The 25954-nt window shown below is 57.8% G+C and overlaps 1 protein-coding gene across 1 annotated transcript; it reads right to left on the reverse strand.

Moving 5' to 3' along the window:
- Window positions 1-771: 771 nt before the first annotated feature.
- On the reverse strand, window positions 772-22249 carry GLIPR2 (GLI pathogenesis related 2). The gene is made up of 5 exons (XM_062207950.1): window positions 22167-22249; window positions 10723-10831; window positions 10283-10386; window positions 8703-8780; window positions 772-2688 (listed from the first exon to the last, which is right to left on the reverse strand). The coding sequence occupies exons 1-5, from the start codon at window positions 22177-22179 to the stop codon at window positions 2528-2530; spliced, it is 465 nt and encodes a 154-aa protein (XP_062063934.1). The 5' UTR covers window positions 22180-22249; the 3' UTR covers window positions 772-2527.
- Window positions 22250-25954: the final 3705 nt, after the last annotated feature.

Genomic DNA, 25954 nt, shown 5'->3' on the forward strand with positions numbered 1-25954 from the left:
TGCGGATGCGCCCGTGTCTCGGAGGCCCAAGCGGGCCTGGCAGACCCAATGCATGCCCGATCCCCTGCAGCTTCAGCAAGGGGGCCTGCTCAAATCCAAGCTCAGTCCCGGCTCCATCCCCGGCTCTCTGGCGAGCTGTGGGGCTTGCTGCCCTCAAGAGCTCCGTTGAAGAGGTGTGACTAGTGCCCCAACCTTGCTCTGCAGGCTCCGCCCTCTGGCTGTCCTTCCTTCCACCCTGGAAAGCTCATGCCTCTGGTCCAGCTGCCACCACCTGGCTGGGTGTGTGTGTGTGTGTGTGTGTACGCGCGCGTGGAGTAGGAGCTATCAGGAAGTTCATTGCCTGGCGGCTTGCCAGCTGTGGCCAAACAAGCACCTCAGCCAGGTCGCTGCCCTCCACCCAGCCCCAGCTTCCGCCTCCACTCTTCTCACCTCTGGGGCGAGCCCTGACAAAAACCTGGCCAGAAACTACCCAGCTCAGGAATGGGTCATTTCCTTTTCGGTTTCTCCTCCCCTTCCCCCTGTGCACCCGTAACACCTGGCTTCCTCACTTCTATGTACTTCCCACAGTAGCCCAGCTTTGGTTTGCGGGGGCCCTCATGTGAACTCACGCACCCTCATTTTTGGCAGTCCCCCCCCCAAGGGGGAACAGTCTCTCCGTGATTCTTAGGTCAAGTCCCCAGCCGATAGCCAGCTGAGGGACTGGCTGCCCTCGGTGCCCCTCTGAATCCCATCAGCTGTGTGCGACTGGCTCCCAGGGTTCAAAAGGTAGCCTTTTATTTTAAGATTTATTTATTTATTTTAAAAGCAGAGATGAGAGAGAGAGAGATCTTCCATCTGCTGGTTCAATCCCCAAATGGCCACAACAGCCAGGGCTGGGTCAGGCCAAAGCCAGGAGCCAGGAGCTTCTTCCAGATCTCCCACGTGGGTGCAGGGGCCAAGTACTTTGGCCATCTTTTACTGCTTTCCCAGGCCATAGCAGGGAACTAGATCAGAAGAGGAGCAGCTGGGACTCGAACTGGTGCCCATATGGGATGCCAGCACTGCAGGTGGCGGCTTTACCCGCTATGCCACAGGTACACCCCCAACTGGCCTTTTAAGCAGCACCATCTTCAGGGGAGGGTTGGCTTGAGTTACTCAAGACAGGAATTCAGCCCACAGACTGTCTCAGCCACCGACCGCAGTGGGGCAGGAATCACATGGAGGAAGACGTTACACACAAGGCTTTATTTTCTTATTAGTCAATATCCCTGATGGGCTGCGAGGCGTGGCATGATACTGTTCGCAGTGCAGCACTGAACTTTCGCAGGCTGCGTCGGGGTCTGGCTTGCCCAGACTCCTGTCTTGAAGCTTCAGTTCCCTCACTCCCCTCTGGCTCCCCTGTCCTGACAGATGGGAGATGCCTTGATTTCGGGGACACTGGGCTTGCTGCCTGGGTCGTTCCCTCACATCCGGGCCTTGTGAGACTGCTATTCAAAGGTACTCGTCTAGTTTGAGGCATAACCCAGAACCAAATTAGCGTCTCTAAGCCCCCTGCCCAAGACATGGCCCTGGAACACTTGGACCTGTCACACATTCCACGAGGGAGGGAGCGCCAGCACAGCTGCAGCCACAGGCCAGGACCCCGCCCTGCGTGGGAAGGCTGGAGGGCTTCCTCCAGGGGCCCCGGGTGAGCTCACCAGCTCAGTGACTTCATCCATCCAAGGCCACTTGGCCGAGAGCCCAGGCGGCGTGAGGGGCTGTCCTGAGTCACCTAGCCGGGCAGAGGGGGGAGTGCCAGGCCTGGCCCTCCCTGCATGGTGGGCTAGCACAGTGAGCTCTGAAGAGCCCCAAGAGTTTAAGAAGAAAGACGAGGGGAGGGCAAGAGGTGGTCGTGGCTAGGGTGCTGTGCTAGTTGGAGGTAGAAAGAGGCAAGGAAGCAAAGCGTTTCTCTCCGCTTTGTCCTTGGCAGGCACAAGAGAATCCCCCAGAGACACGCAGGATGACATCATGGCTCACAGCTGAGAAATCTCAACCCTTCGATGAGACGCAGCCCCTGGCCGGCCCAGGTTCCATGGAAGCTGCTTTACCGTGAGGCCTTTAAAGCTGGGTTTTGGGTCCTGTGAGGGGAAGGCTAGCTGGGTAGTCTTAAATATCTCCCCAAAGTAGAGAGCAACACATGGAGAGCACAAGATATGAACTTCTCTTCTTGGCGTCACAAATCGTTGGAATACAAAAAAGTCCAAGGATGGGTATTAGAAGAAAGATACAAAAGCAGCTTGCTTACAAGATAACCAAAACATGTTTACAAATTGACTTCCCCCTCCCACCCCAAATCCAAAACACTGTGGTCTAGCTCACCACCACCAGGGCAAAGGCTCATTCCTGGAGTTAGAACGAGCTGCTGCAGAACTGTGTATCCGGGTGTGTGTACGAGAGATGCGCACACGCACCGCACACACAGGGACGGACACACAGCTGGGGTTTTGGCGTTGGAGGCACTTCATATCCACAGGCTCAGGTCTCACACCTTCCGGTCACGCTGCACCTGTTATTTCTTCGGAGGCAGGACGTTTTCCTCGAAGAAGCCCTGGTTGACAACATTCCCGGCTGGGAAGTATCTGGCCACCACGAAGGAGGAGCCGTCACTCGCTGATGCCTTCCCCACGCCCATCTTCTTCGTATTCTTCCATACCATGGCGGTGAAGTGTCCTACAGGGGGACAGGGGGCGGGGAAGGGAGACAGCTGAGGTAACAGAGGCTTGAGAGAATCTTGCTGGCGAGGCCTGAGCCCTCGCACCATCTTGACCCCACAGACCCCAACCAGGGCAAGGAGGCAGCCCGATTTCCAAAGCATCAGGTCTCTTCCGTCAGCCACACTGCCCCACTCACCTCCTCTGAGATCACGACAAAGCCCGGTGCCCCCAGCAGCGAGGGTGTTACCCTACCTGGCAGCTGCCTGCAGCTGTGCCCAGGCCCGCTCTCTGTGGGGTCCCCAGGGATCTCGGTGCTGCCCCCCAGCGGTCACCGTTGTCTCACTTGACATCTCAGGAACACTTGTTACAGCTGGCTGCCCCTCCCCCTGCTTTTGAAAGCACTCCGGGGACATGGAAGGTTCTTGGCGTTCCTCCTGTCCCACCGTCGCCTCCCCTCCTGCTCTCCCACCCCACTTGTAAACGTTACAGGGCCTGCGTTTCCCAGGCCTGAGTCGTGCATTCTCTTCTCCTCTCTCTCTTACTCTCTTTAGACAATTTCGTCTTTCCCTGGCTTCCAGATTTGCTTCTCTAGTGCAACTTTCTGCTCTGTGTTCCTGCAACCTCTCATTGGGCATTTCCACTCGGATGACTCAGAGCCGTCTCCAATTCAACCTATCAACCCCACCCTCGCCTTCGGTCCCCCAGGATTGATTCCTGTCCCAGCCCTCCTGTTTCCGTCAACAGCACCCCAGTGCACACTCCTAGGGGTGGGTCTGCATTCCTTACTTCCCTCACCACAGCCCGCCAATCCATCCTGAAGAATCCACCTCTAAGTCCAACTCAAGTCCAGCTACTCCCACAACGAGCCTCGCATTTGGACCATCACAGTGGCCACCTGCTTGGTTCTTGGCCTCCACATTGGTCCCTTCCAACTCTTTCTCCACTTACGTAGCCAGAGTGAGCCTTTGGGGGCATAAATCACATCTGCTTATCTCCCTGCTTAGAAATCCTTTGCTCATGTCCAGCTGTCCCTAGAATGGAAGTGAATGCTTTGGCCCAGTAGCCTCCTGTCCATTCCTTGAACACATCAGGTTACTTCCCAGCGGTCTGGGAAGTGAAACGATCTACTGATGGCCAGCACCCTCCTTCCCCACGGTGTCAGCCTAAATGTCATCTGTTCCAAGAAGCCTTTTGCTACCACCTTTTAATTAACTGAACACCACCATCCCAAGGTATTCTTTTTCAAAATCTATTATTTATTGACTTGAGAGGGAGAGAGACAATCAGAGAGAGTTCCCAGCCACTGGCTCATTTCCCAAAGGCCCATGTTGGTTTGCACGGGGTTAGGCTGAGGCCGGGAGCCAGGATCTCAATCCAGGTCTCCTGTGTGGGTGGCAGGAACCCAATTACCTGAGCCGTCACCACTGCCTCCCAGGATCTGCACTGGCGGAAAGCTGGAATCAAGAGGGGGAACCTGATCCTCAGATGTGGGACACGGGCACCTTCGCTAGCATCTGAACTGCAAGGCCAAACACCAGTGCCGAGTTCTTACCATCGGCAGTGCTAAGTCTGCCTGACTACTTGGTTATTTCTTGGCTCTCTCACCAGGCTGCACCCCACACAGGCAGAGCCCAGGTTTGTTTCCTCCATCAAGGTATGCCCAGCAACTTGGTCTAGCCTGGACATGAACAGTGTGGAATAAACTTTTGTGGACGGATGGGACAGGTCCCACTGCTTTGAGGCGAACAGCTCAGTGCCTTTGCAAGCTACTGCTCTGTCCTCCAGACACCTGGGTGGCTTTGCTGAAGCTGCTTCGTGCCTGGCTCCCAGTTCCAAGCTGTCCGCCCTTCTCTAACATAGCCTCGCTTCCAACTCTCCCGCCACCTCGGGGTCAAACAGCGGATGCCGTGACATATCCTTCACTCAAGCACAAACTCTTCTCATCTTTTGGGAGTGTGCGTGTGTGTGTGTGTGTGGGGGGGGGGGGTGTTCCTCCCTCCCGTCTTTCCTGTTCAGCATTCAGAGATCAGGGGGATATCAGCTTCCAGGGCAAGCAGAGCACTCACTCACTAACGCGATGCTGTTTCCCGCTAAGTATGTGGGTGGGCAAGACGTGAGGCCAGGCACCACGTGGGTTTTATGCCCCGTGTGCAGCACTGGGTGTGGCGTTCTGCAGAAGCTCAATGAATACCTGATGAAGAAGGAAGAGACTGAGGGTGGGAGGCAGGAGTAAAACGACAGGCATATGAGTAGTTAAGAAAGAACACAACCACTCACAACATAGGACAAAAAAATCCAGTAATAATTTTTTAAAAATCCCATATTGGAGAGGATGTGGAAGAAACTGGAACTCTTATTTATTTATTTATTTTTTTATTTTATTTGACAGGTAGAGTTAGACAGTGAGAGAGAGAGACAGAGAGAAAGGTCTTCCTTCTGTTGGTTCACTCCCCAAATGGCTACTATGGCCGGCGCTGCGCGGATCCAAAGCCAGGAGCCAGGTGCTTCTCCTGGTCTCCCATGCAGGTGCAGGGGCCCAAGCACTTGGGCCATCCTCCACTGCCTTCCCCGGCCACAGCAGAGAGCTGGACTGGAAGAGGAGCAACTGGGACTAGAACCTGGTGCCCATATGAGATGCCAGCGCTGCATAGTGCGCCATGGTGCCGGCTCCCTGTTTTTGTACTTTTAAAAATTTCGGTATAATTGCTTTCTTTGTCTACATCCACAAAAGACTAAGGTCACTAAGTTCTTCATGAGGATTATCCACTGTAAGCCCCGATGCCTACATGGCTGAAGCAAGAATGAGAAGAAAACCAGCCTCAGACGCACTCCTTTCCCACTTAGCCTTCGATGGTCCAAACCTCTCCCCACACACTCTGCTTTTCTGCTCGGCACAAAGGAGAAGCACTCGTCGCCCACTCACTGCTGCTCCCTGTACTCCCGGCTCCCAGCAGCCCTGCCAGGGGTCTCTGTGGGGGCCTTTCTCACCAGGCCATTTCTCCCCAGAGACCACAGGCCGTGGCCATGGACCCGGCCTTTCCCTGTCTCCCAGAGAGAGGCAGCGGCTGCCATGAATCTGCTGGCTGGCAAGAAGAGGAGCACCTCCCACGACGGCAGGAACGCCTGTGGTGGCTTCTCCAAGCAGAGGAGGCTAAGCAGTTCCTCCTCTTGGCTGCACAGAGGTAATTAAGTTATGTGCATTTAGAGATTAATTAAAGGACATGACTTCCTTAGCAACCATCAGATACACACTGGCTTCTAAATCTAATCTACTAACAAAGACTCTTTTTCTTCCTTTTGCTTTTTTTTTTTTTTAAAAAAGATTTATTTATTTATTTGAAAGTCAGGGATTCAGAGAGAGAGGGAGAGACAGAGAGAGAGAGAGAGAGAGAGATCTTCCATCTGCTGATTCACTCCCCAGATGGCCGCAATGGCCAGTGCTGGGCCAAACCAATGCCAGGAGCCAGGAGCTTCTTCCAGGTCTCCCACGTGGGGAGCAGAGGCCCAAGCACTTGGGTCATCTGCTGCTTTCCCAGGTGCATTAGCAGGGAGCTCAATGGGAAGTGGAGCAGCCAGAACACAAGCTTTCAATCCAGCTTCCTGCTAAAGTGCCTTGGAAATCAGCAGAGGATGGGCCAGGTACCTGGGTCCCTGTCACCCACGTGGGAGACTTGGATGGAGATTTTGACTCCTGGCGTTGGCTTGGCCCAGCCATAGCTGTTGTGGGCATCTGGGGAGTGAACCTGTGACTCGAAGATATCCCTCTTCCCTTCCCTCTCTCTGTGTTGCTCTTTTAAACAAATTTAAAAAAAAAAAAAAGGAAGAGTGCCAGGGGTCAGAGCTTGAATTAAAACTTTTCACCTTATATAGCTTCAGCCTTCTGCTCATGTGAAAGTATTACTCATTGAGAATAAGGAAACAGATGTACTCATGTAAGCAGAATATAGCAAAGTAATTATGAGAAACCATTTCTCAGGGCAGGCCTGTGGTGCAGCCGTTGAGACACCTGCATCCCATATGGTGCCTGGGTTCAAGCCCCGGCTCCGCTGCCTATTCCAGCTTTCTGTCCATGTGCACCCTGGGAAGCAGCGGGAGATGGCTCAAGGACTTAGCTGCCTGCCACCCATGTGGGAGAGTCCAACTGATTTCTGTGTCTCTGGCTTCGCCTGACACAGCGCCAGGGGTTGCAGGCACTCAGGGAACGGACTGGTGAATGGGAGATCTCTGTCTCTCCGTTCACCATTCAAGTTCTATATAGAAAAGTCGGCAGCCCGGGGCCGGGATGGGCACGGACCACACAGTGTTTCAGCGGCTCTTCCGCCTTCGCCACCGAGTCAGATCCCTGAGCAACCGTGCAGCAGGAAGATGGAGGCTGTGGGAGAGGCTGAAGCATGATGGGCCTCAGGACCGGCCAGGGTCTCCCACATCCCAGTTATGACACCAACCAAGGCCCCACTCTTGCCTGAGCACCGGCCTCTGTCTGGCTCCAGGCATGGCCCAGCAGCACCTGGGACACACAGCAGCCCTGGAGTTTTCCTTGTTAGGGGTGGGAGAGGCGGGGGTGATGAATGGCATATTCGGTCAGTGTGAACACTCACTCTGACCCCTCCCCCATCCCCTGCGAGATGCCACCTTGGAGCAGGGCCCTGGAAACTGCTTCAGACTGGGGGCTACAGGCTTGAGAGAAGCCTCTTTCCCTTTGCGGACCTCAGTGTCCTCTCCAGCAAAATGGGTAGAATAAAGCCCTATCTTCCATCGGTGCTATGAGGCCGTGTGACAGCAGGAACAGTGCTCACAAGCTGCCTGGACACGTGTGCGGTGGCTCAGCATCTGGCTCAGGGGAAGGGCAGCTCCAGAAGCTATGACATACAAGGCTTCCTGCACTTTGGTCAGAGAAGTCAGGGCTCTGCCGCCATAATCTTAATCCCTGGCGGGTGGAGGCCGTCCCTGCTCCCTGCCTGCCTGCTCGCCCTCCTGCTACAGGGCCTGGAGTCTGGCTGGGGGCGTGGGGCCTGAGAGGGGAAGAGCTGGGCAAATGGCGCAGCCTCCACCTCTGCCGAGTCCCACCCACCCAGGGGGCAAGAGCCTCTGCCCCAAGGAGGAGCAGCAGGAAATGGTGACTGGCTCTCAAAGCTCTCACTTCCTGCTTCTGAAGAAACCCACTGCCGCTGGAGGGTGAGACCGCAAATGGCTCTACCCCTGGGTGACGTGGGGTGGGGGAGGAGGGGGTGGGCTGGGAATCCCTTCTCAGTTTTCCTCTGGTGCCCCCTTCTGGAGTCTGTGAGGGTTCTGAGGAAAGCCAAGGAACCTGGTGAAACCAGCATTGGAGGAAGAGGAACCTCAGAGCACAAAGTGGCTGCCTGGGGCTTTCACAAGCTAAATGTTAACACTCTCCACACAGGAAGTAGGGATGGTGGTGGCAGGAGAAAGGTGGACTCCCCCTCTCCACGCTCATAATGTCCCTTAGAGACCACCCCTTGTCCCTCTCCCTTGTCACAGGGAAGGACCGGAACTGACCCATGTTCACACACCAAACTGCAGACTGTGCATTCTAAGCGCGCCTGAACCACGGACTAACAGAAGGTAAGAGGAACAGCCAGGGAGGCCAGAGGTTGGCAACGGTGCCTGGAAGGAGGTGGGGGTGTGGAGGGAGGTGGGGCATGGAGGGAGCCAGAGGAGGAGGAGGCCAGGACCGCAGCTTGACCCCTGCCCCAGTGCCCGGCGCTGGAAGCCGCAGCAGTTCAGTAATGGGAGCACTGCGGGCAGGGAGAGCTTAGAAATGTTCTGGCGAGAGGGGCGCGAGCGGAGGCAGGATGCTGGGGAGGTAGTTGGGGAACTGGGTCTGGGAGCCAGCAGCACTGCTCCGGGCTGGGGTGGGAACCCGCAGCCTGGCTGTTCTCCCTCTCTCATGCAGGACTGCGTGTGGCCAGGCCTTGGGGCGAGGGCAAACCGCAAACCGGAAACCAGAAGAGGCAACCCAGGGCGGCCACGACACCCAGCCTGCCCCCTGCCCAGGAGCTGGCCACCCACCTGTCCCTGAGGTGAAGCCCGGCTGCTGGAAGTTGTAGTTCTTGATCTCGCTGTACCACCTGTCGGCCACCTCCTTTCCTGCACGGAGAAGACACCGTTCAGGACTCGGCACCCAAACCCTCTCCCCGCCGTCATCTTCTCCCATGAAGCCCTCAGCCACGCCTGCCGCAACCTGGGATCTGACCGGGCACCAAGCACCGAGACTCCCCGGGTGCTCGTGCGGACTTGCGGGCTGAAGACAGGGACGAGCCCTGGCCTGGGTGCCCGCGGGGCCGCGAACTCGCCGCGCAGGGCTGCCCCACATCTGCAGCGTGCTCCTGGGGGCTCCCAACCCGGAAGCTCTGGCCTCATCTCCTCCCGCGGCTGGCTCCTGGGGAGGAAAGGCAACCGGGCTGGAAGGCCAAGAGGCCCCTCCGTGAACCCCCCTGCTGGCGCTGCAAGTGAGGGGTGCTGCCGTGCCACTGCGCATGAGTGGCCAGAGGACCTTGGGAAAACACAGATTCTGAGCTCGGCAGCGCCGGGGGAGGCCCAGATGCTGCTGCTGTCTGCGGGCCACGCCTCGGCCTCCTTGCAGAGCATTTAGGAAAACTGATGCCTGCGTCCTTGCTCAGACCTTCTGGAATTCGTCTGGAAAAGAGTTGCAGGCGGCCGCATTTTTCAAAAGCTCAGCCAAAGATTGGAGCGTGCAGTGCGGAGAGCCCTGGCCTTGGAGATCCACCCGTCTCTGCAGAGGGCAGGGGCTCACTCTGGATGCCCAGGGAGCCGCATGGGCCGGATGGGACCCGCATCCGGGCTGCACACTTGAGGCTTTCTCTAGCCCCCCGCCCCCTCTCTCCTAGGCTCCCAGGAGCTCCAGCACGCGCACTGCCAGGGAGGAGGCTTGGGGGTCGCCTTTCGCAGGAGCAGGCACACATGTCTCCGGGAGGGGGCCCCAGGGCCAGCTGTGCAGGAAGCCGGCGCCAGCTGTGCTGGGGAAAACCAAGAGGTCTCAGGGGCTACGCCTGGGTACTCCCAGGAATGTGAGGCCCAGAGGAGGCAGTGAGTCATTCAGTCTCCCTCTGGGGTTTGCAGCAAGCTTCAGAGAGCAAGGCAGTGTGCTCTGATATTTTTCCTAAAAAGCCGCTTCAGGCCTGCGGAGCCAGGAAGCTCAGGAATGCCTGGCCAGCGTGGTGGAGCCTTCCAGACGTGGACCTGGCCCCGCGGGAACCGCCTTTACCATGATTTGTGTTCCAAAATGAAAACAGCTCTATTGCTGATCACCAGCACTGTTGAAAAATTAAATCAGGAAATCGTGAGGAAAGGAGCGAGCAGGCGCTGGGGCAGCAGAATCAGGCTGGGACTTTGCTCCCCGCCTGCCCCCCCCCCCCCAGCTGGGAGCTCTTCCCAAAACCAGCGGTCAGTCTGACTCATCAGTGTCCCTGCACCCAGCGCGGGCTGGCCCCGAGCCACCAGCGGAGACTGCCTGGGGAGCTGAAGCCAGCTTGCGGCAGATTCTGAGAACTCAGGGTCTCCTCCCCCTTCCCATGGAGGGGCTGGAGGGGTCTGAGGGGCCCCCGCCCAGGGACGATGCTGCAACTCACCTGTCTGATCGTAGGATGCCCAAGCGAGGTTCTCCCCACATTGGCCACGGCTGGATTCTGGGCTGTGCTTGAGGATTCGCGTGCTGGCCAGGGCCTCGGAGTACCTGCCGGAGTCCGTGGGGCTTCCTCAGAGAGGGCCCAGCCAGGCCATCCCCACAGGAGGATCCCCACGCGGGAGTGGCTGAGCTTCCTGCCCTGCCCGGGCTCGCAGAGGAACATCATCTGCGTGGGCTCTGAGCCTCCATGGGGTCTCCTTTTACAGAGGCACAAACGGAGGCTCAAAGGGGCCTGCCCAGGTTAAGTGGCAGAGCGGTGATTCAAGCCTGGCTGTGGCCCGTGCCCAAACCCATGTCCCCCCACCAACCGCCCATGGCCCCTCGGGGACCGCAGCAGCAGGGCGGCGAAGGGCGCGGGTGGCCCGGCCGGCTGGGGGGACTCACTGCTGAGCCTCGCGGTTGAGCTTCTTGCAGAGTTTCAGCGGGGGGACGCCGTGCTGCTGCCGGTACTCATTGTGAGCCTTCAGCACCTCCTCATTAAACTGTTTCGAAGCTGGAACAATGGCAGGACGGAGAGTGCTCAGTGCAGAGAAAAGACCCCTCCCAGCCCTCCAAGGTCGATGGCGCCCCACACCCCAGCCAGGTGGCCACTCTCCACGCCCTGCTCATCCTACTTCCATCCCTGACACTACTTCTGCACCATCTCTGCACAGAGAGCCCCGTGATGTGTGAGCCCTCTCGGGCCATGGTAGGGATTTGGGTCTTTATCCGAGGCAACGGGAAGGGCTGGGAGCTGCGAGACCCTGCCGACTGCTGAGTGCAGGGTGGCCGGGACGGACGGTCAGCCACAGGACCTCGGAAGGAAACTGTGGGCAGGAGGAGCCTGGGTATCTCAGACCAGCCCCACGGTGAGTGAGGGGGCCTGGGAAGGCCTGGCGGGGGGATCAGTGCTGGGAAGAGGTGCTGGGGGGTGGGGTGTGCTCACCCTGGCCTGGAGAAACCAAGTTAAGAGAAAGAGGCTGAGGGAAGGGCAGTGCTGAGGAGGCAGAGTTAGGGAACAATGTAGAAAAGAAAATGGGGCGGGGGGGGGGGGGCGGGATATCAGCTTGGTTTAGGGCTACAGTGGGTAAGAGGTGGAGGCTTTGCCATTCCAGGTCATGACCTCAGAAAAGGCAAGGTCAAGGGGGGCTAAGATTACAGAGAATAAAACTGGGGGAAGACAAGGGCAGCCAAGGTCAGTGGAGAGAAGCCACGCCAACCTGGATCTGAAATGGAACCCCATCCATTCAACCTCTCCTATCCATCCGACACCCATTCCAAATCACCCACCCACCCATCCACCCATCCTTCAACAAGTGCCACACCTCCTTCCATCATCCCCTCCATCCATGCAACACCCATCCATCCATCACCCAGCACTGTCCAGCCATACCTAACACTCATCCACCCACTGATCCATCTTGTGGCCAGCATCACCATTCCCCACCCTTCCATCTATCATCTACCCAATCCCAGTGTACCCATCTGTTCATCTTGTCTTTGAACACCTCCCCTGTGCCAGGTCCCAAAGTTGAATCCTAGAGGTCCAGAGACAAGCCAGGCATGTCCTGCCCTCAAAGAGCCCCCGCACACAAGGGGGAGACAGCCTTGCAAACAGACACTGGCATTGTGACAACAGTCAAGATGCAGGGGAGCACACGTGTAAGAGGCACTTGGAGAAGAGCAACCCAGCACTCTGGGGGTCAGGAAGGAGGTGCCCCCTGATTTGAGGGCCCCCTGTCCTCTGTGGACATGAGCTGGCCAGTCTAAGATCACGATGCACCAAGCACTGGCCTTAGGAGTCCAGGGGCTCCCCTCCATAGGGATGGGGGTGAGTTGGGTGGTTCCTAAGTGAGGGCCACAGAAGGCCCCTCCACCAATCTGGTCCCATCTGGCCTGGCCGGGAGCCTGTGCCCTGAGGGCTGGCTGTGGGTGGTGGCAGGAAGGATGCAAACCTGAGCAGGGAGGAAGGGTCACACTGGGTCCCCTGCCCTAGGTCACATCACCAGCTCCTTTCTCCTCTGCTGTGTCCCCAAGGCTGAGGACCTGACCCAACAGCAGTCCTCTACCCCCCTCTCACAGTCAGGTCAGATCCTCTGAGTCTGTGGGCCTTCAGGTCAAATCCCATGGAGGCTCCGAGAGGACAGGATGGGCCGTCCGAGGTCTCAGGGCACCCGGGGCTAGCAGAGACCAGGAGAGGAAAGCCCTCAGGCCAGGCTGTGGCGGCTGCAGTGTCCAAGGGGGCTTTGATAAAGTAAGGAGGGAGTAGCTGGGGCTCAGCGGGGCTCATCATTGGGCTCTCAGTACTGTGGGGTGGGGTGGGCTTGGGATGGGGGGCTCTGCGCCCCAAGATTCCTGAGGTTTTGGTGGAGAGGCAGAGATGGGGGGGTTGAGAGCAAAGGGCTAGAGGCGGCGACTTGGCGGAGGGCGGAGTGACACTCTGAGGCCTTCAGGTGTTTGTGGTCAAGAGCTGGGGCAATCCCTGGTTCATCAGAAAGCCAAAGATCTCAGATCTATGGGGAGAGGGGAAAAGGAAGGTGGTGGTGAATGAGCACAGAGTTTCCCTTCTGTGAGGAGGGGCAGCTCCCGCCCCTGTTTCAGAGCGGTGTGAACACGCTTAGCCCGGCTGACTGCTTTCAAATGGCTAAGACAGCACGTTTTCTGTCATGTGTCTGTTAACCACCGTTTAGAAAAGAGCTTCAGGCTCAGCGGGTTAGAGAGTCACGGAGACTACACAACAGTTCATGGAGAAGTGGTGGATGGGAACGGGTTGGGGTCCCCCGGACAGTAGGCTCAGGGGGGTGGCGTGGCAGCAGGGCCCCTGTGCCCGCAGCCTTGTGCGCGAGGTGGTGCCCATCTGAAGTGTGTTCAGACATGAGAGAGGAAGGAGTCTTAGAGGAGCGGTAGCAAGCATGGGGCCATTCATCCTGGACCAGACGGCACCTTGGAAGACACGGGGGAGATCTCTGGAGCCAAGCTGGGGGCTGTGGATGACAGATCTCAACGCAGCCCAAGAAAGACCTATCTGCAGAGTAAAGGGGCTAGCTCCCAAGCTGGTGAGCTGTGGCCACGGGCAGAATGCACGCACTGAGCCCCTCTCAGAGGATTCAGCCCTGGGTAGAGACCTGGATGACCAGTTCCCTTCCACTTCTAAGATCCCATAAGGTCCGGTCTGAGTGGGCGGTGAGAGGAGACAAATGAACACCCGGCCCAAAGCTCCCAGGGCTTTCTGGGCTTCTCTAAGGAGACACAGTGATTGAAACAGTGCACCTGTCTGGACAGTGGTCTGTATGGTTGACAGAAGGTCCCCACCGACTGACAGGCTTGGCCAGGCCCGTCCTAAGGTCCTTTCCAGTTCCCATGCCCCAGGCAGGCCATGGTGGGACCAGAGGGGGCACCAAAGGATACACAAGACTGTGTGGTGGGGCCGGTGCTGGGGTGTAGTAGATTAAGCCCCTGCCTACATCCCATGTGGGAGCCGGTTCAAATCCTGAATGCAGCCGGTGCCGTGGCTTAACAGGCTAATCCTCCGCCTTGCAGCGCTGGCACACCAGATTCTATCCCGGTTGCCCCTCTTCTAGGCCAGCTCTCTGCTATGGCCCGGGAAGGCAGTGGAGGATGGCCCAAGTGCTTGGGCCCTGCACCCGCATGGGAGACCAGGAGAAGCACCTGGCTCCTGGCTTTGGATCAGCGCAGTGAGCCGTCTGCAGTGGCCATTGGAGGGTGAACCAACGGCAAAAAGGAAGACCTTTCTCTCTGTCTCTCTCTCTCACTATCCACTCTGCCTGTCAAAAAAAAAAATAAATAGGCCGGCGCCGTGGCTCAACAGGCTAATCCTCCGCCTTGTGGCGCCGGCACACCGGGTTCTAGTCCCGGTCGGGGCACCGATCCTGTCCCGGTTGCCCCTCTTCCAGGCCAGCTCTCTGCTGTGGCCAGGGAGTGCAGTGGAGGATGGCCCAAGTGTTTGGGCTCTGCACCCCATGGGAGACCAGGATAAGCACCTGGCTCCTGCCATCGGAACAGCGCGGTGCGCCGGCCGCAGCGCGCTACCGCGGCGGCCATTAGAGGGTGAACCAACGGCCAAGGAAGACCTTTCTCTCTGTCTCTCTCTCTCTCTCACTGTCCACTCTGCCTGTCAAAAAAATAAATAAATAAATAAAAAATCCTGAATGCTCTGTTTCCAACCTGGCTCCCTGGTGATGCACCTGGGAAAGCAGGAGAAGATGGCCCAAGTGCTTGGTCCCCTGCACTCATGTGGCTCATGTGGGAGACCCAAAAGAAGCCCCTGGCTCCTGGCTTCAGAGTGGCCCAGCTCTGATCACTGTGGCCATCTGGGGAATGAACTAGCAGATGGAAGACCCCTTTCTCTCTCTTTCCCTCTAATTCTGCCTCTGCCTCTCAGATAAATAGAAATAAATAAATAAATAAATAAATAAGACTGGCATGTGCAAGAGTGAACATGGGTGTACTAGGGAGGGCTCCCTGGAGGAAGTGTTCTAGATCAGGAGACATGAGGCAAGATGGCAGGGGCCCAGGAAGGGCCAAGGTAAAAGGGACCCAGGCATATCCGAGAGCATCGAGGAAGAGGGGGAATTAAGGGAGCAGGTGGATGGCTAGGGCGAGGCCAGCTTTTGTTTTTATTTATTTACTTGAAAGTCAGAGTTACAGAGAGAGAAGGATAGGCAGAGAGAGGGAGAGAGAGAGAGAGAGGTCTTCCATCCGCTGGTTTACTCCCCACGTGGCAGGGCTGGGCCAGGCTGAAGCCAGGAGCTTCATTAGGTCTCCCACGTGGATGCAGGGGCCCAAGCACTTGGGCCTGCTTCTGCTGCTTTTCCCAGGCCATTAAGAGGAATTGGATCAGAAGTGGAGCAGCTGGGACATGAAGTGGCGCCAATATGGGATGCCAGCGTCACAGGCAGCAGCTTTACCCGCTGTGCCACAACACCAGCCCCGAGGCCAGTTTTTTTGTTTACTTAAAAGGCACAGAGACATAAACATAAGAGAAAAGTCTCCCATCTGCTTGTTTACTCCCTCAAATGGAAGAACTTTGGCTGGGCAAGGAGCCCACAGCACTGTGGAGCCCAGAGCTCAGTCTGCGTCGTCCACAGAGGTGGCAGGGACCCAAATTCTTGGGACATCACCTGCTGCCTCCCAGGGTGTGCATTAGCAGGAAGTTAGAATTGGGAGTGGAACTGGGACTCAAACCCAGGCACTCGACATGGCATGTGGGCGACCGAGCAGCCCCTTCACCGCTGCACCGCACGCCTAGCCTGGGGGAGCCAGTTTCAAGGCAGCCTGCGCATGGGTCAGTTTGCAGTGGACCCCACAGTGCTGTGGGCCCTGCACACTCCTTGCCAGGCAGCGACATAAAAGGCTGCTAAAAACTAGGTCACTGCATTCCCAGAAAGTAGGAAGTGAAAAGAAACAAAAGTGAAAGTTCCTGGGCCCAGCCAGTCCCAGGGCCCAGGGGCCAAGCCAGGCCTGTCCCCAGCAGAGTCAGGTTTCCTGGGCCAGAGTTTCTGGAAGCATCAGCTGGTCTTCCTGGTCATCAGGAGGGAAGCCCTCCCTCCTCACCCCTCGCTGGAAGGTGTGGCCGCTCCCCCCCCCCCCCAGCAGTCACATCTTGGGCAGTCCCCGGAGTCCCCTCCCACCACAGCAGGCAGTCCCAGCCCAGGTGGCTCCTCTGAGCAAGACATCGGGCAAGTTATCAGGGTGACCACACCCAGCAGGAGGCACACCCCACCTCTGTAGACAAACCCAAGGGCACAGATAAACAAAAGGGAAAAAGAAAAACCACACAACCCCTCCTAGCCACCCGCAATGGGGGCAGGGCAGGGATTACATCCTTGTTTCCTTGTAGGAGGGTAAACTGAGACACTCAGGGACTGCAGAGGAGGGTGAGGCGGACCGGGCGGTCTGTGCTTTCTGGTGCTCGAGGCCAGCCCTGCCTGGGCACTGGGCCTAGGCGGGACCTGAGGAACTGCCACCACCTTTGCTGGGGGGTTTTCTTGACCTCACCCATTTTTCTGATTAGGAAACTGAGGCATGAGAAGGGAATTTGCCCAGATTCCCACAACCAGTCCAGGAGAGGACCCATCACATGCAGGGCAAACTGGATGCAATGCAAACCCGCCAGCCCAGGGGACAGGAGACAGAGGAAGTGACAGAAGGCACCAGGAGACCAAGGAGAAAACAGACCCCGCTGGCACTGCCTTCAGGTCTCTAGAAGACAGAAGAGGAAGAGCAGAAAGGAAGCAAATTTCTCAAGCACCGCCTCCGGGGCCAAGCCCTGCAGGGGCAGAGCCGCCGGGGGCCCTGGAGGCGGGTCGGGACTGTGGAGCAGGAGTCACAGGGACAAGTCTGGGGCTCCAGATAAAGGCCAGAGCTGCGGAGCGGAGCTGGGCACAGCTCCCTGGAGGCAGGGGTGGGCTCTCTGCCAGGGTGCAGGGTGCAGGGGTTGCCCCTGGCTCTTGCGGGCATTTCCCGTGGGGGCTGCATGAGGGCCGTGAGGAGCCCTGTGCCTTCCCCCGCCTCCTGGCTTTGGCCGGCCAGGCTCCTCCTGCAGCCTCGACCTCTTTGCAGGCCTTCCTGATCCCAGCCTGACTCATTGCTCTGCCCTTTCCAGATTCCCTACAAGAGAGGCCCATGACCATCAGGGGCTGGGGCAGGAACAGAGAACAGGCCCCTCTGGCCCCTTGGCAAGAGGCTGCCTGGTCCCGCCTTTGGGCCAAAGCTGGTTGTGCCTGTTTAGTGCGAAGAAAGTGTAAAGAGTGGATCACTGCACTGAAAAAAAAAAAAAAAAAAGAAAAGAAAAAAGAAAAGAAAAGAAAAGAAAGACAGACAGAAAGAAAGAAAATGAATTCCAGATGGGTACCTCCTCTTCTTGAAGCCAGGATTCCTGGAAATCCCAGCCGATCCTGAGCTGTGTGACCTGGTACCGATGGCTTAATAGCACTGTGCTTCATTCCCCATTCATGAAACATGGGGACGCCAGGACCTGGCTCACAGGGTTGTTGCGAGCAGTGAATGGATTAATGCATACACGTGCTTTAGTACTGCTCTGGAACACCAGAGCTATTACCCACCAGCCATCGCCGGCACTGGCACTCTGACACAGAACCCCTTTAGCACCTGCCCCCATTGCCCCCCTCCTGGCCTTTCACGGGAGCTGGGCTGCTGGCATATAACTCGATCTTCCATGGTCTCTGCCAGTACCTGGGAGCTGGGATGTTTGTGAGTGAGTGAACAAGGGAAGGAGGGTCTCACAGGAGCACAGTGAGGACACGCGGCTGGGACAGGATTCTCCTTATCATAGATGGGTTTTGGTGGGGGAGGGGTGTGCGACTCGCCCAAGGTCACCCAGGCAGGCCCCACTGCAGCCAGGCCCTGGATCCACGCAGCTTCCTCTTTCCTGCTGCCGAGAATGGCTGTCAACCAGAGTTGCTCGATTGCACACAGGAACAAGGAATCCACTTCCCGGAGCACGAGCCTCTCCTGCAGGCTGCCCCCGCTCTGACCGACAGACACTCAGACAACAGATGTGCAAGACGGGAAGGCGCCAGGGCAGGGAGAGCGGCGGCTGGGCCCGCAGAGGCAGCCCCCGGCCAGCCTCTGGCCCCGCGCTCCCCGGCTGTGGGCTGTGTGCAAAGCGAGGACAGCTGCAGGTTTCAAAATGTCTTCAAAGCAGGGAGAAAAATGGAACTGTGGCCTCTCCCTGCAGAGGCCCAGGGCCCCACCGGCAGGAAAGGCCGGGGCTGCCTGGTCTCTGGAGGCTTCTCTACTCCACTGTCCCCTGGTGTCAGGAGATACGAGGCAGAGGCACACTGTGTTCTCTGGGGTGATTACAGTGTGTGCAGGGCCCCATTTGCCCAAGTGCAGGCTGGGAAAGAGCGACAGGGCCAGGCCAGTGGTCAGTGTAGCAGACAGGAAAAGCACACAGCTGGGAGGGCAGGGAGCTGGGTTCCAATCCTGGCTCGTTCACTTACTGGTGAAGATGTGAGCTCGGGCAAGGTACTGGGAAGTGTGGGTTGAATGTAACAGCCTTGCAATGCAGTTACAGAGGTTGGTGACATTTAAAGACCCGCCTCCGTGCCTGGCGTGCAGGAGGAGCGAAATGATGGGTAATTTCTGTTATTACGGCAAGAGGCTTCTTCTAAGCTCAAGGCCATGGCCCCTCTCTGCCCCGGCACAACTGTTGCATATCCAGGCTCACAAGAGAGACCAGGGCTGGGAGACTCTGAACACTGGGCTAAGCATCTTCTGGAACTGATGCTGAGTCAGTGGTGTGTGCCCATCACCCTGAGCAGCTCTGGGTGTATCTGAGGCTGAAGGTGCAAACGGACTGGCTTATGTAGTGGCGAGGAAAATGAGGCCCAGGAGAGGCAGGGACTGATTCGTTTACCAAAAAAATATTTATTTATTTGAAAGACTGAATGACAGAGAGAGGGGGAGAGATCTTTCACCCCCTGGCTCACTCCCCAAATGCCTGCAACAGCTAGGAGTAGGCCAGGCTGAAGCCAGGCGCCAGAAACCCCATGTGGTTTCCCACATGGGTGGCAGGGAGCCAAGTATGTATGCCTCCTGGACATCAGCAGGAAGCTGAACCGGAAGCACGGAGTAGCTGGGATTCGAATCAGGCACTCTGTGATGAGATGTGGGCGTCCCCAGTGGTGGCTTACCCCGCTGCCCCACAGCACCCCTCCCCTTGCAGTGGTCTTTAGGGAACACACGGAGCCCCTGTGAGGAAGCACACCTGTGAATGCCACCTGGCACATGGGTGCAGACAGCAGCCCAGGCCAGTGGCCTAGAACTTCAAGGTTGGGCTTCCGATGAAGGGCTCTTGGGCCCAGGTCACTCGCTTTCTCTAGAGACCCTTAGGACAGCCTATGGGGAGAGACAGGTAGAACGTTTGTGGCTCTAAGGGAGCTAGGCCTGGGCTGCAGTTCTGGAAGGCCTTTGGGTGTGTATTGGAGGCAGGGTGGCGGCACCTGACTCAACCTGCTGTCACCTGCCTCCTGCCACTGGCCCCCTGCTCGCTTCTGAGCGGGATGTCGTCCTCCTCTGACACCCGCCTGCCCCTGCGTCTCCAGACCGACATCACCGCCGTCCTGCACACAAGCTCGCACCTCTGACTCCCCTCTTGTTCACTTTAAGTTGTCACCAAGTCTGCTTCAGGCCACTGTCTGGTAAATCTTCCCCTTCCCTCTCTCCAGCCCCTGCCTCTGCCACCTTTTGTCTATGTAGCTGCAAGTCTTCCTCCCCACCCCCCCATCTGACCCACCCTCCAGCCAGGCACAGCTCTGGTCCTGCTGCTCTCAGACCAGTGCCTTGCACAATGGCACCCAGGGCGCAGGAAATAGAGCCCCCCCCCCCTTCACCTGCAACAGTCTTGCAGCTTAGATCACTTCCCACCTCTTTCTGCAGGCACGTGGTGCCCATTAGCCCCCTAATCAGCTTATTTATTCATTTTGCCACCTACATGAACACCCCTGAGGACAGGGCCTGGGTGCCCAGCTGGTACAGGACTGAAAGACAGAGGGAGGGAGGGAGGGATAGGAGAATAGGCACACAGCTGAATATGAGCAGTTCTCAGTACTGCGTCTTAGGGAAGAAGCTGGGGGGGGGGGTGAGGCAGGCGGGGAGCTGGCGTTGTGGAGTAGTGAGTGAAGCTGCCGCCTGTGACGCCGGCATCCCATATGGGCGCTGGTTTGTGTCCCAGCTGCTCCACTTCCTTTCCAGCTCCCTGCTAATGGCTTGGGAAAAGCAGCAGAAGGCGGCCCAAGTGTCTGGGCCCCTGCTACCCCCATGGAAGCACCTGGCTTTGGCCTGGCCCTGCCCTGGCTGTTGAGGCTGTCTGGGGAGTGAACCAGTGGATGCAAGATCAATTAATCTGTCACTCCTTCATATAAGTAAATACATTTTTTTTAAATGCAGCTTTACAGAATTTGGAATATTTTATAAATCTACAGTGAAAGGAATTGATTCCCCAAGAAGATTCCCCAAATGCTCTCACACCTGTCATATTTTGCCCCATCACCACCTACCCTGTTAACTATAATAGTTCCCTCATATCTACAGTGTCACCTTCTGTGGTTTCATGGCCATCTGAGGCCTGAAAATACTAAATGGAAAGTTCCAGGAATAAACAGCTCATAACTTTCAGTGACTTGCTCTGACCCACCCAGGGTGAGTCATCCCCTTGTCCAGCGTATCCACACTGTATGCACTACCTGCCCGTTGGTCACTGCAGAGCCAACTTGGTTATCAGATCGACTTGGCATTGTCACATTGCTTGTGTTCAAATAACCCTCATTTTGCTCAATGGCAGCCGCGTGTGCAAGAGCAAGGACGCTGAGGATTCAGAGAGGCCCAGGTGAAGCCCCGAAGTGCATCCTTTTAATGTGGGCCCATGCATCACAAGAAGGGTGGGCAGGGTGCAACGAGGCATTTTGAGAGACCACATTCACATAATCTTTGTTTCAGTGTAGCTGTTCTAACATATCGTTCAGTTGCTGTCTCTATGAAGTTCATCATAGGTGCGTGTGTACACAAAGCCGCTGTCCACATAGAGTCCTGTGTATGACAACCCCGTGTGTCACCTCCTCATGCTGTGTAGGACCCTGGGCTTCACGGGGGCCACCCTCCTTGTACAGATGGGAAAACAGGCACCGAGAAGGAAAATGCCTGGTTTTCAGCATCACACGGCAAGTGAGTAGCAGAGCCAGGGCTGAAAGCCAGCCCTGCCACAGAGCCCGCGGAAGGCGGGTTAGGACTGCCGCCAGGGAAAGCCAGCGACTCCTGCTGCTGGCGTCTCACCAGCCTGGATGTCGGAGGACGGTTCCAAGAAGGGCCTGAGCGCGGCCCAGCGGAGGCTGACAATCCCCAGGAATCGGACTTGGGAGCTCCTTCAACAGCTGCTCATGAAGAGCCACTTGCCAGGCAGGAGCTATGGGAGCGAACCATGGCGCAGACCGCCAGCAATGTGGCCTCTGCAGACCCAGGGCCACCGTGGAGTACTTGCCTAAGCCCACGGAAGGCAGGGCCGCTCCTCTGGGAGGGTCAGCTTAGGAACATGGGGACGATTCTTGGGCAGGGTGGTGGCAGTGGTGAGGGCTGGTCAAGGGCCCCCGGGGCGGGGCTGGGGGGCACCCCGGGGACCCTGGTGCCAGCCTGGGACGGGACAGCAGGAGTGTAGGGTGCAGGGAAGGGGCGGGGCCCAACTCCTGGAGAGCCAGCAGGGCGACTGAGGGCTATGGCCTTTCTCTCTGCGACAACAGGAGGGGTCCGCACAGACCAGAGACAAAGCGGGAGCCACGGCGGAGGCGCTCGGGAAGGAAGGAGCGACGCCAGCAGGGGAAGGATGCGCAGAGCAGCCCTGGGGAGGCTGGGCGGGGCAGGCGGTTTTGCGGCGAGAGATGCTGTCACAGTTGGGTGACTTTTCCCAACTCTAACTCGGTTCTCCTCCCGAAACAAAGCAAGAAGCCCCGCCTGCCGGCCGCACAGCGCTCGCCGCGTCCGCGCCTGGAAGCCCTCCCTGACGCCATCTCTGGCCGGCGGCCAGGGGACCCTCCCTGGGGCTGCCTTCGCTCCCTCTCTCCCAGGGGCCTGACCGCACCCACCTTCCCGGCTGCCCCGGAATCTGCCCGCGCAGCGCCTCCGGGCGCCTCCACCAGCGCGCGCCTCCGTCCCGCGTCCCGGGTCCCGCATCGCAGCCGGAGCCGCGGCCGGCGCGCCCAGGGGCTGCCTAGCTCCCGGGGACCCGGCCTGCGGCGGGGCACGGCCGGGCGGGATGGCCGACCCGGGGCCGCGGAGCCACCCCACCCCGGGCCCGCCGGCCCTCCTGGACTCACCTGACTTGCCCATGGCCGGCTCCCCGCACTCCTCGCTCCGCGGCGGCTGCGCTGCACTCGGGCCGGCCGGCCGGCGCTGCTCGCGAGCCCGGAGGGGGCCGGGCGGCCGCAGCCCCTCCCCCGGCGCCGCCCGGCCCCCGCCTTTTAAGGAAGGCGGCGACAGCTGCGGGCGGAGGCGTCCGGGGCTGCCCAGCGGGTCGTGAGCGCTCGCCCCGCGCGGGGGGCTCAGCCGCTTTCCGGGCGCCCGCCAGGTGTGGACCTGGAGCCGGGGGCCCCCAGAGAGGGTCAGCGCCGAGCGGCCCCCGCTCCCCAGGTGGCGGAGAGTCCTGCCAGCCTCGAGGACCGCGACGTCCACGTTCCCTCTGCCTCCGCCTGCCCTCGACAAGAGCCTCAGGCCCCGAGGTGTCCCTGCCCACCCCTCACCCCCAACGCCGGCAGTGACCCCGGGCTCGAAGGCCGTCGGGGCTGAGGAGGCGAGCGCCAGCCGGCTTGGAACTGGACGCTCCCTAAACCTCCACCACAGGGCTCGGACCTGTCACTTTGACCCTCATCGTCTATCAGACCAAGTCCAGTTCCCCACCCTAGCCTTGGAGTGTGCCCCGAGGCTGCCTGGGCTTCCTAAGTACCCGGTGCTCCCGTCGAGCCAGATTTCCTGACATTCCCCTGCCTGTCTGGGATTCCCCTGCTCCCTGCCTTGGCTCTGGCCATTCCTCCACCGCCGGCCCATCCCGACCCGGTCAAGTCCCACCCATCCCTCAGAGCTGTCCATCTTCCCGGCTTCCAGAAACCCAGCCTTTCCTGACCTTGGTACCGGAGAGACCTGGTCGTGGGCACGGCCCCACGCCTGCGTGCAAAGAGCTCCTGAGGGAAGGTGCAGGGAGTCGCGCCTACCAGACCCCCAGAGGGAACTCCTTCCATGGAGAGCGCCCCGCAAACCCTCACTAAAGGGGTCACTTTAAGGCCTTTGCTAAGAGGGGCCCAAAGCGAACTGATCCTGTAGGGGAGGATTTTGCAAATGTCCAGTAGTGCAACAGCAGAGCTGGGCACTGCCCTCTTCCTTCCCCCACTGCCAGGTCAATACACCTGCTGCTTTTCAGTACGTGTAGTGTTCGAACTGCTCAAGGTGTTCGAACTGCTCAAGGCGGCGCCCAGACTGAGTCAAAAGGGACTTCCGGTGGTAGGCGGGGCTCCAAGTCCCCTACATTCAATGCCCTTCCCATTTTGCCAACAAGTCCCCATTGGGCTGATCAAATGGCCACAGCAGGAAGAATTTTATTTTGCCCCCAGATTCTCTGGAAGGCTCTTTCCACGGAACCAGAGCGCTGAGGCCGGGGTGGAGACAACTGAGCATGGGAAAGCCATTGTCTGCAGGCAGAGGGACGCCCAGCCAGGACCAGAGGGGCTTCAGAGGTGGAGACTGGCCATGAGAGAGGGCGGGAGAAAGCTGGGGTTGAAGGACCCTTATGGGGGAGAGGGACAAGAAGCTGGGCCTGGGCAGGTATCAGGGGCTTCTTAAGAGGTTGGATGTTCCCCAGGGTCCAGCGGGCACGTTCTCTGGGAAGGAAAAGTCTATCCCCTTTAGAGAACCTCTAGGCATGCCCAGAGCAGAACTGCCACTCCCCCTTCGGAGAGTCTCAGTACTCTCCTCAGCATTCTCTTCAGCTGGTTCCCTTAGCACTCTCCTCAGCATTCTCTTCAGCTGGTTCCCTCAGCACTCTCCTCAGCATTCTCCGGTATGCTAATTATCCCTCTATATAACCTGTGTGAAACTGCCGCTCAGGGCTCCTCACCGCCTTAGGTGGGGGCCCGTTTGCGCAAACGTACAATAAATACCTCATGCTTTTTGCATCAACTGGTCTGGAGTCTGGATTTTTGGGCGTCCTCTCGAGCAAGTGGGCATCTCTACAACTGAGAGGTCCAACAGGGTCAAGGTCCCGGCTTGGTGGCTGAGAGTGGGCCTGGGCGTGATGCTGACCTAAGCAACAGGCCTGTGGAGGGGACAGTGCTGAATGCTTAGGGCAGTGTGGCAGTTGAGCCCCCACGAAGGCTGCAGGCTCTCTTGAGAAGAAGCCGCTGCAGGCAGAGGCTGACAACAGGGATCAGGCACTAGAAGGGCCATGGACTCCAATGCATCTGTCTATTTATTTATTTATTCATTTTAAGTTTATGTCTTATTTAAGGACTCCTGGCCAGCTCCAAGTTCATGAGCCCTTCTTAGGTTTTCTTCTGAAAGTGTCACTGTTTTAGCTCTCTCTCTCTTTTTTTAAGATTTATTTATTTATTTGAAAGTCAGAGTTACACAGAGAGGAGAGGAAAAGAGAGAGGAAGAGGGAGAGGAGGAGGGAGAGGAGGAGGGAGAGGGGGAGGGAGAGGGGGAGGGGGAGGGAACAGGGAAGGGGGAAAGGGAGAGGGATAGGGAGGTCTTCCATCCACTGGTTCACTCCCCAAATGGCTGTGCTGGGTGGATTGGAAGCCAGGAGCCAGGAGCTTCATTTGGGTCTCCCACATGGGTGCAGGGGCCAAGCACTTGGGCCGTCTTCTGCTGCTTTCCCAGGCCATGAGCGGGGAGCTGGGTGGGAGGTGGAGCAGCACCCGTGTGGGATGCTGGTGTGGCAGGCAGTGACTTTGATCTCTGGGCCACAGCGCCGGCCCCTGTGGTGCTTTTATGACTCTGGAGGACACGTGGAAAGTGCTGGAGAACTGGAGTTGCCCAACATGCAGGTTCCAAGCAGAGGTTGGTGCCCTGCCTTCTGGTTTCAGCTGTCCTACTGTAAACAAGTGGCCTTTTCTGCCTTTTTGTTCCATGTGTGTGTGTGTGTGCACATGTGTGTGTGTGATTTTGCTGTTTAAAATGGCTTCTGGGGTCGGTACATTGGTGTGGCAAAATTAGCTACTGCCTGAGAACACCAGTTTGAGTCCTAGTCGCTCCACTTCCAATCCAGCTTCCTGCTAATGTGCCTAGGAAGGCAATGGAAGATGGCTCAAGTGCTTGGACCCCTGCACCTACATGGGAGACCTGGAAGAAGCAGTGGAAGATGGCCCCTGCCACCCATGTGGGAGATCGGGATACAGCTCTTGCCTCCTGGTTTCAGCCTAGCACAGCCACAGCCCCTGCAGCCATTTGGGGAGTGAACCACCAATGGAGGATCTCTCTCTCTCTCTCTCTCGCTTGGTCTCTATCTCTGTCTCACTAACTCATAAATAATACATAAATCTTTGTATTTATTTGAAAAGCAGAGTTAGAGAGAGAGAGGACAGTGAGAAATATCTTCCATCCACTGGTTCACTCCCCAAATGGCCACAATGGACAGGACGAAGCCAGGATCCTGGAACTTCATCTACGTCTCCCACATGGGTGCAGGGGCCCAAGTACTTGGACCATCTTCCACTGCTTTCTCAGGTGCATTACTGGGGAGCTGGATTGGAAGTGGAGCAGCTGGGACGTGAACCAGCACCATATGGGATGCTGGCACTGCAGGTAATGGCTCAACCTACTATGCCACAGCAATGGCCCTAATTTTAAAAAATGGCTCCCAGGGGCAGGCATGGTGGCACAGTGGGTTAATCTGCCACTTGGGTTGCCCACATCCCATATCAAAGTGTCTGGAACCAAGTACCACCTTTACCTCTGATCCTACTTCCTGCTACTATGCCCGGGAGGCAGCAGATGAAAGCCAAAGTACTTGGGTTCCTGCCACTCAGGTGGGGACCCGGGTGATGCTTCTGGCTCCTGGCTTTGGTCTGGTCCAGCCCTGGCTGTCGTGCACATTTGGAGAATGAAACAGTGG

This window comes from Lepus europaeus, chromosome 12 (genome assembly GCF_033115175.1).
Source record: "Lepus europaeus isolate LE1 chromosome 12, mLepTim1.pri, whole genome shotgun sequence".
Lineage (NCBI taxonomy): Eukaryota > Metazoa > Chordata > Mammalia > Lagomorpha > Leporidae > Lepus > Lepus europaeus.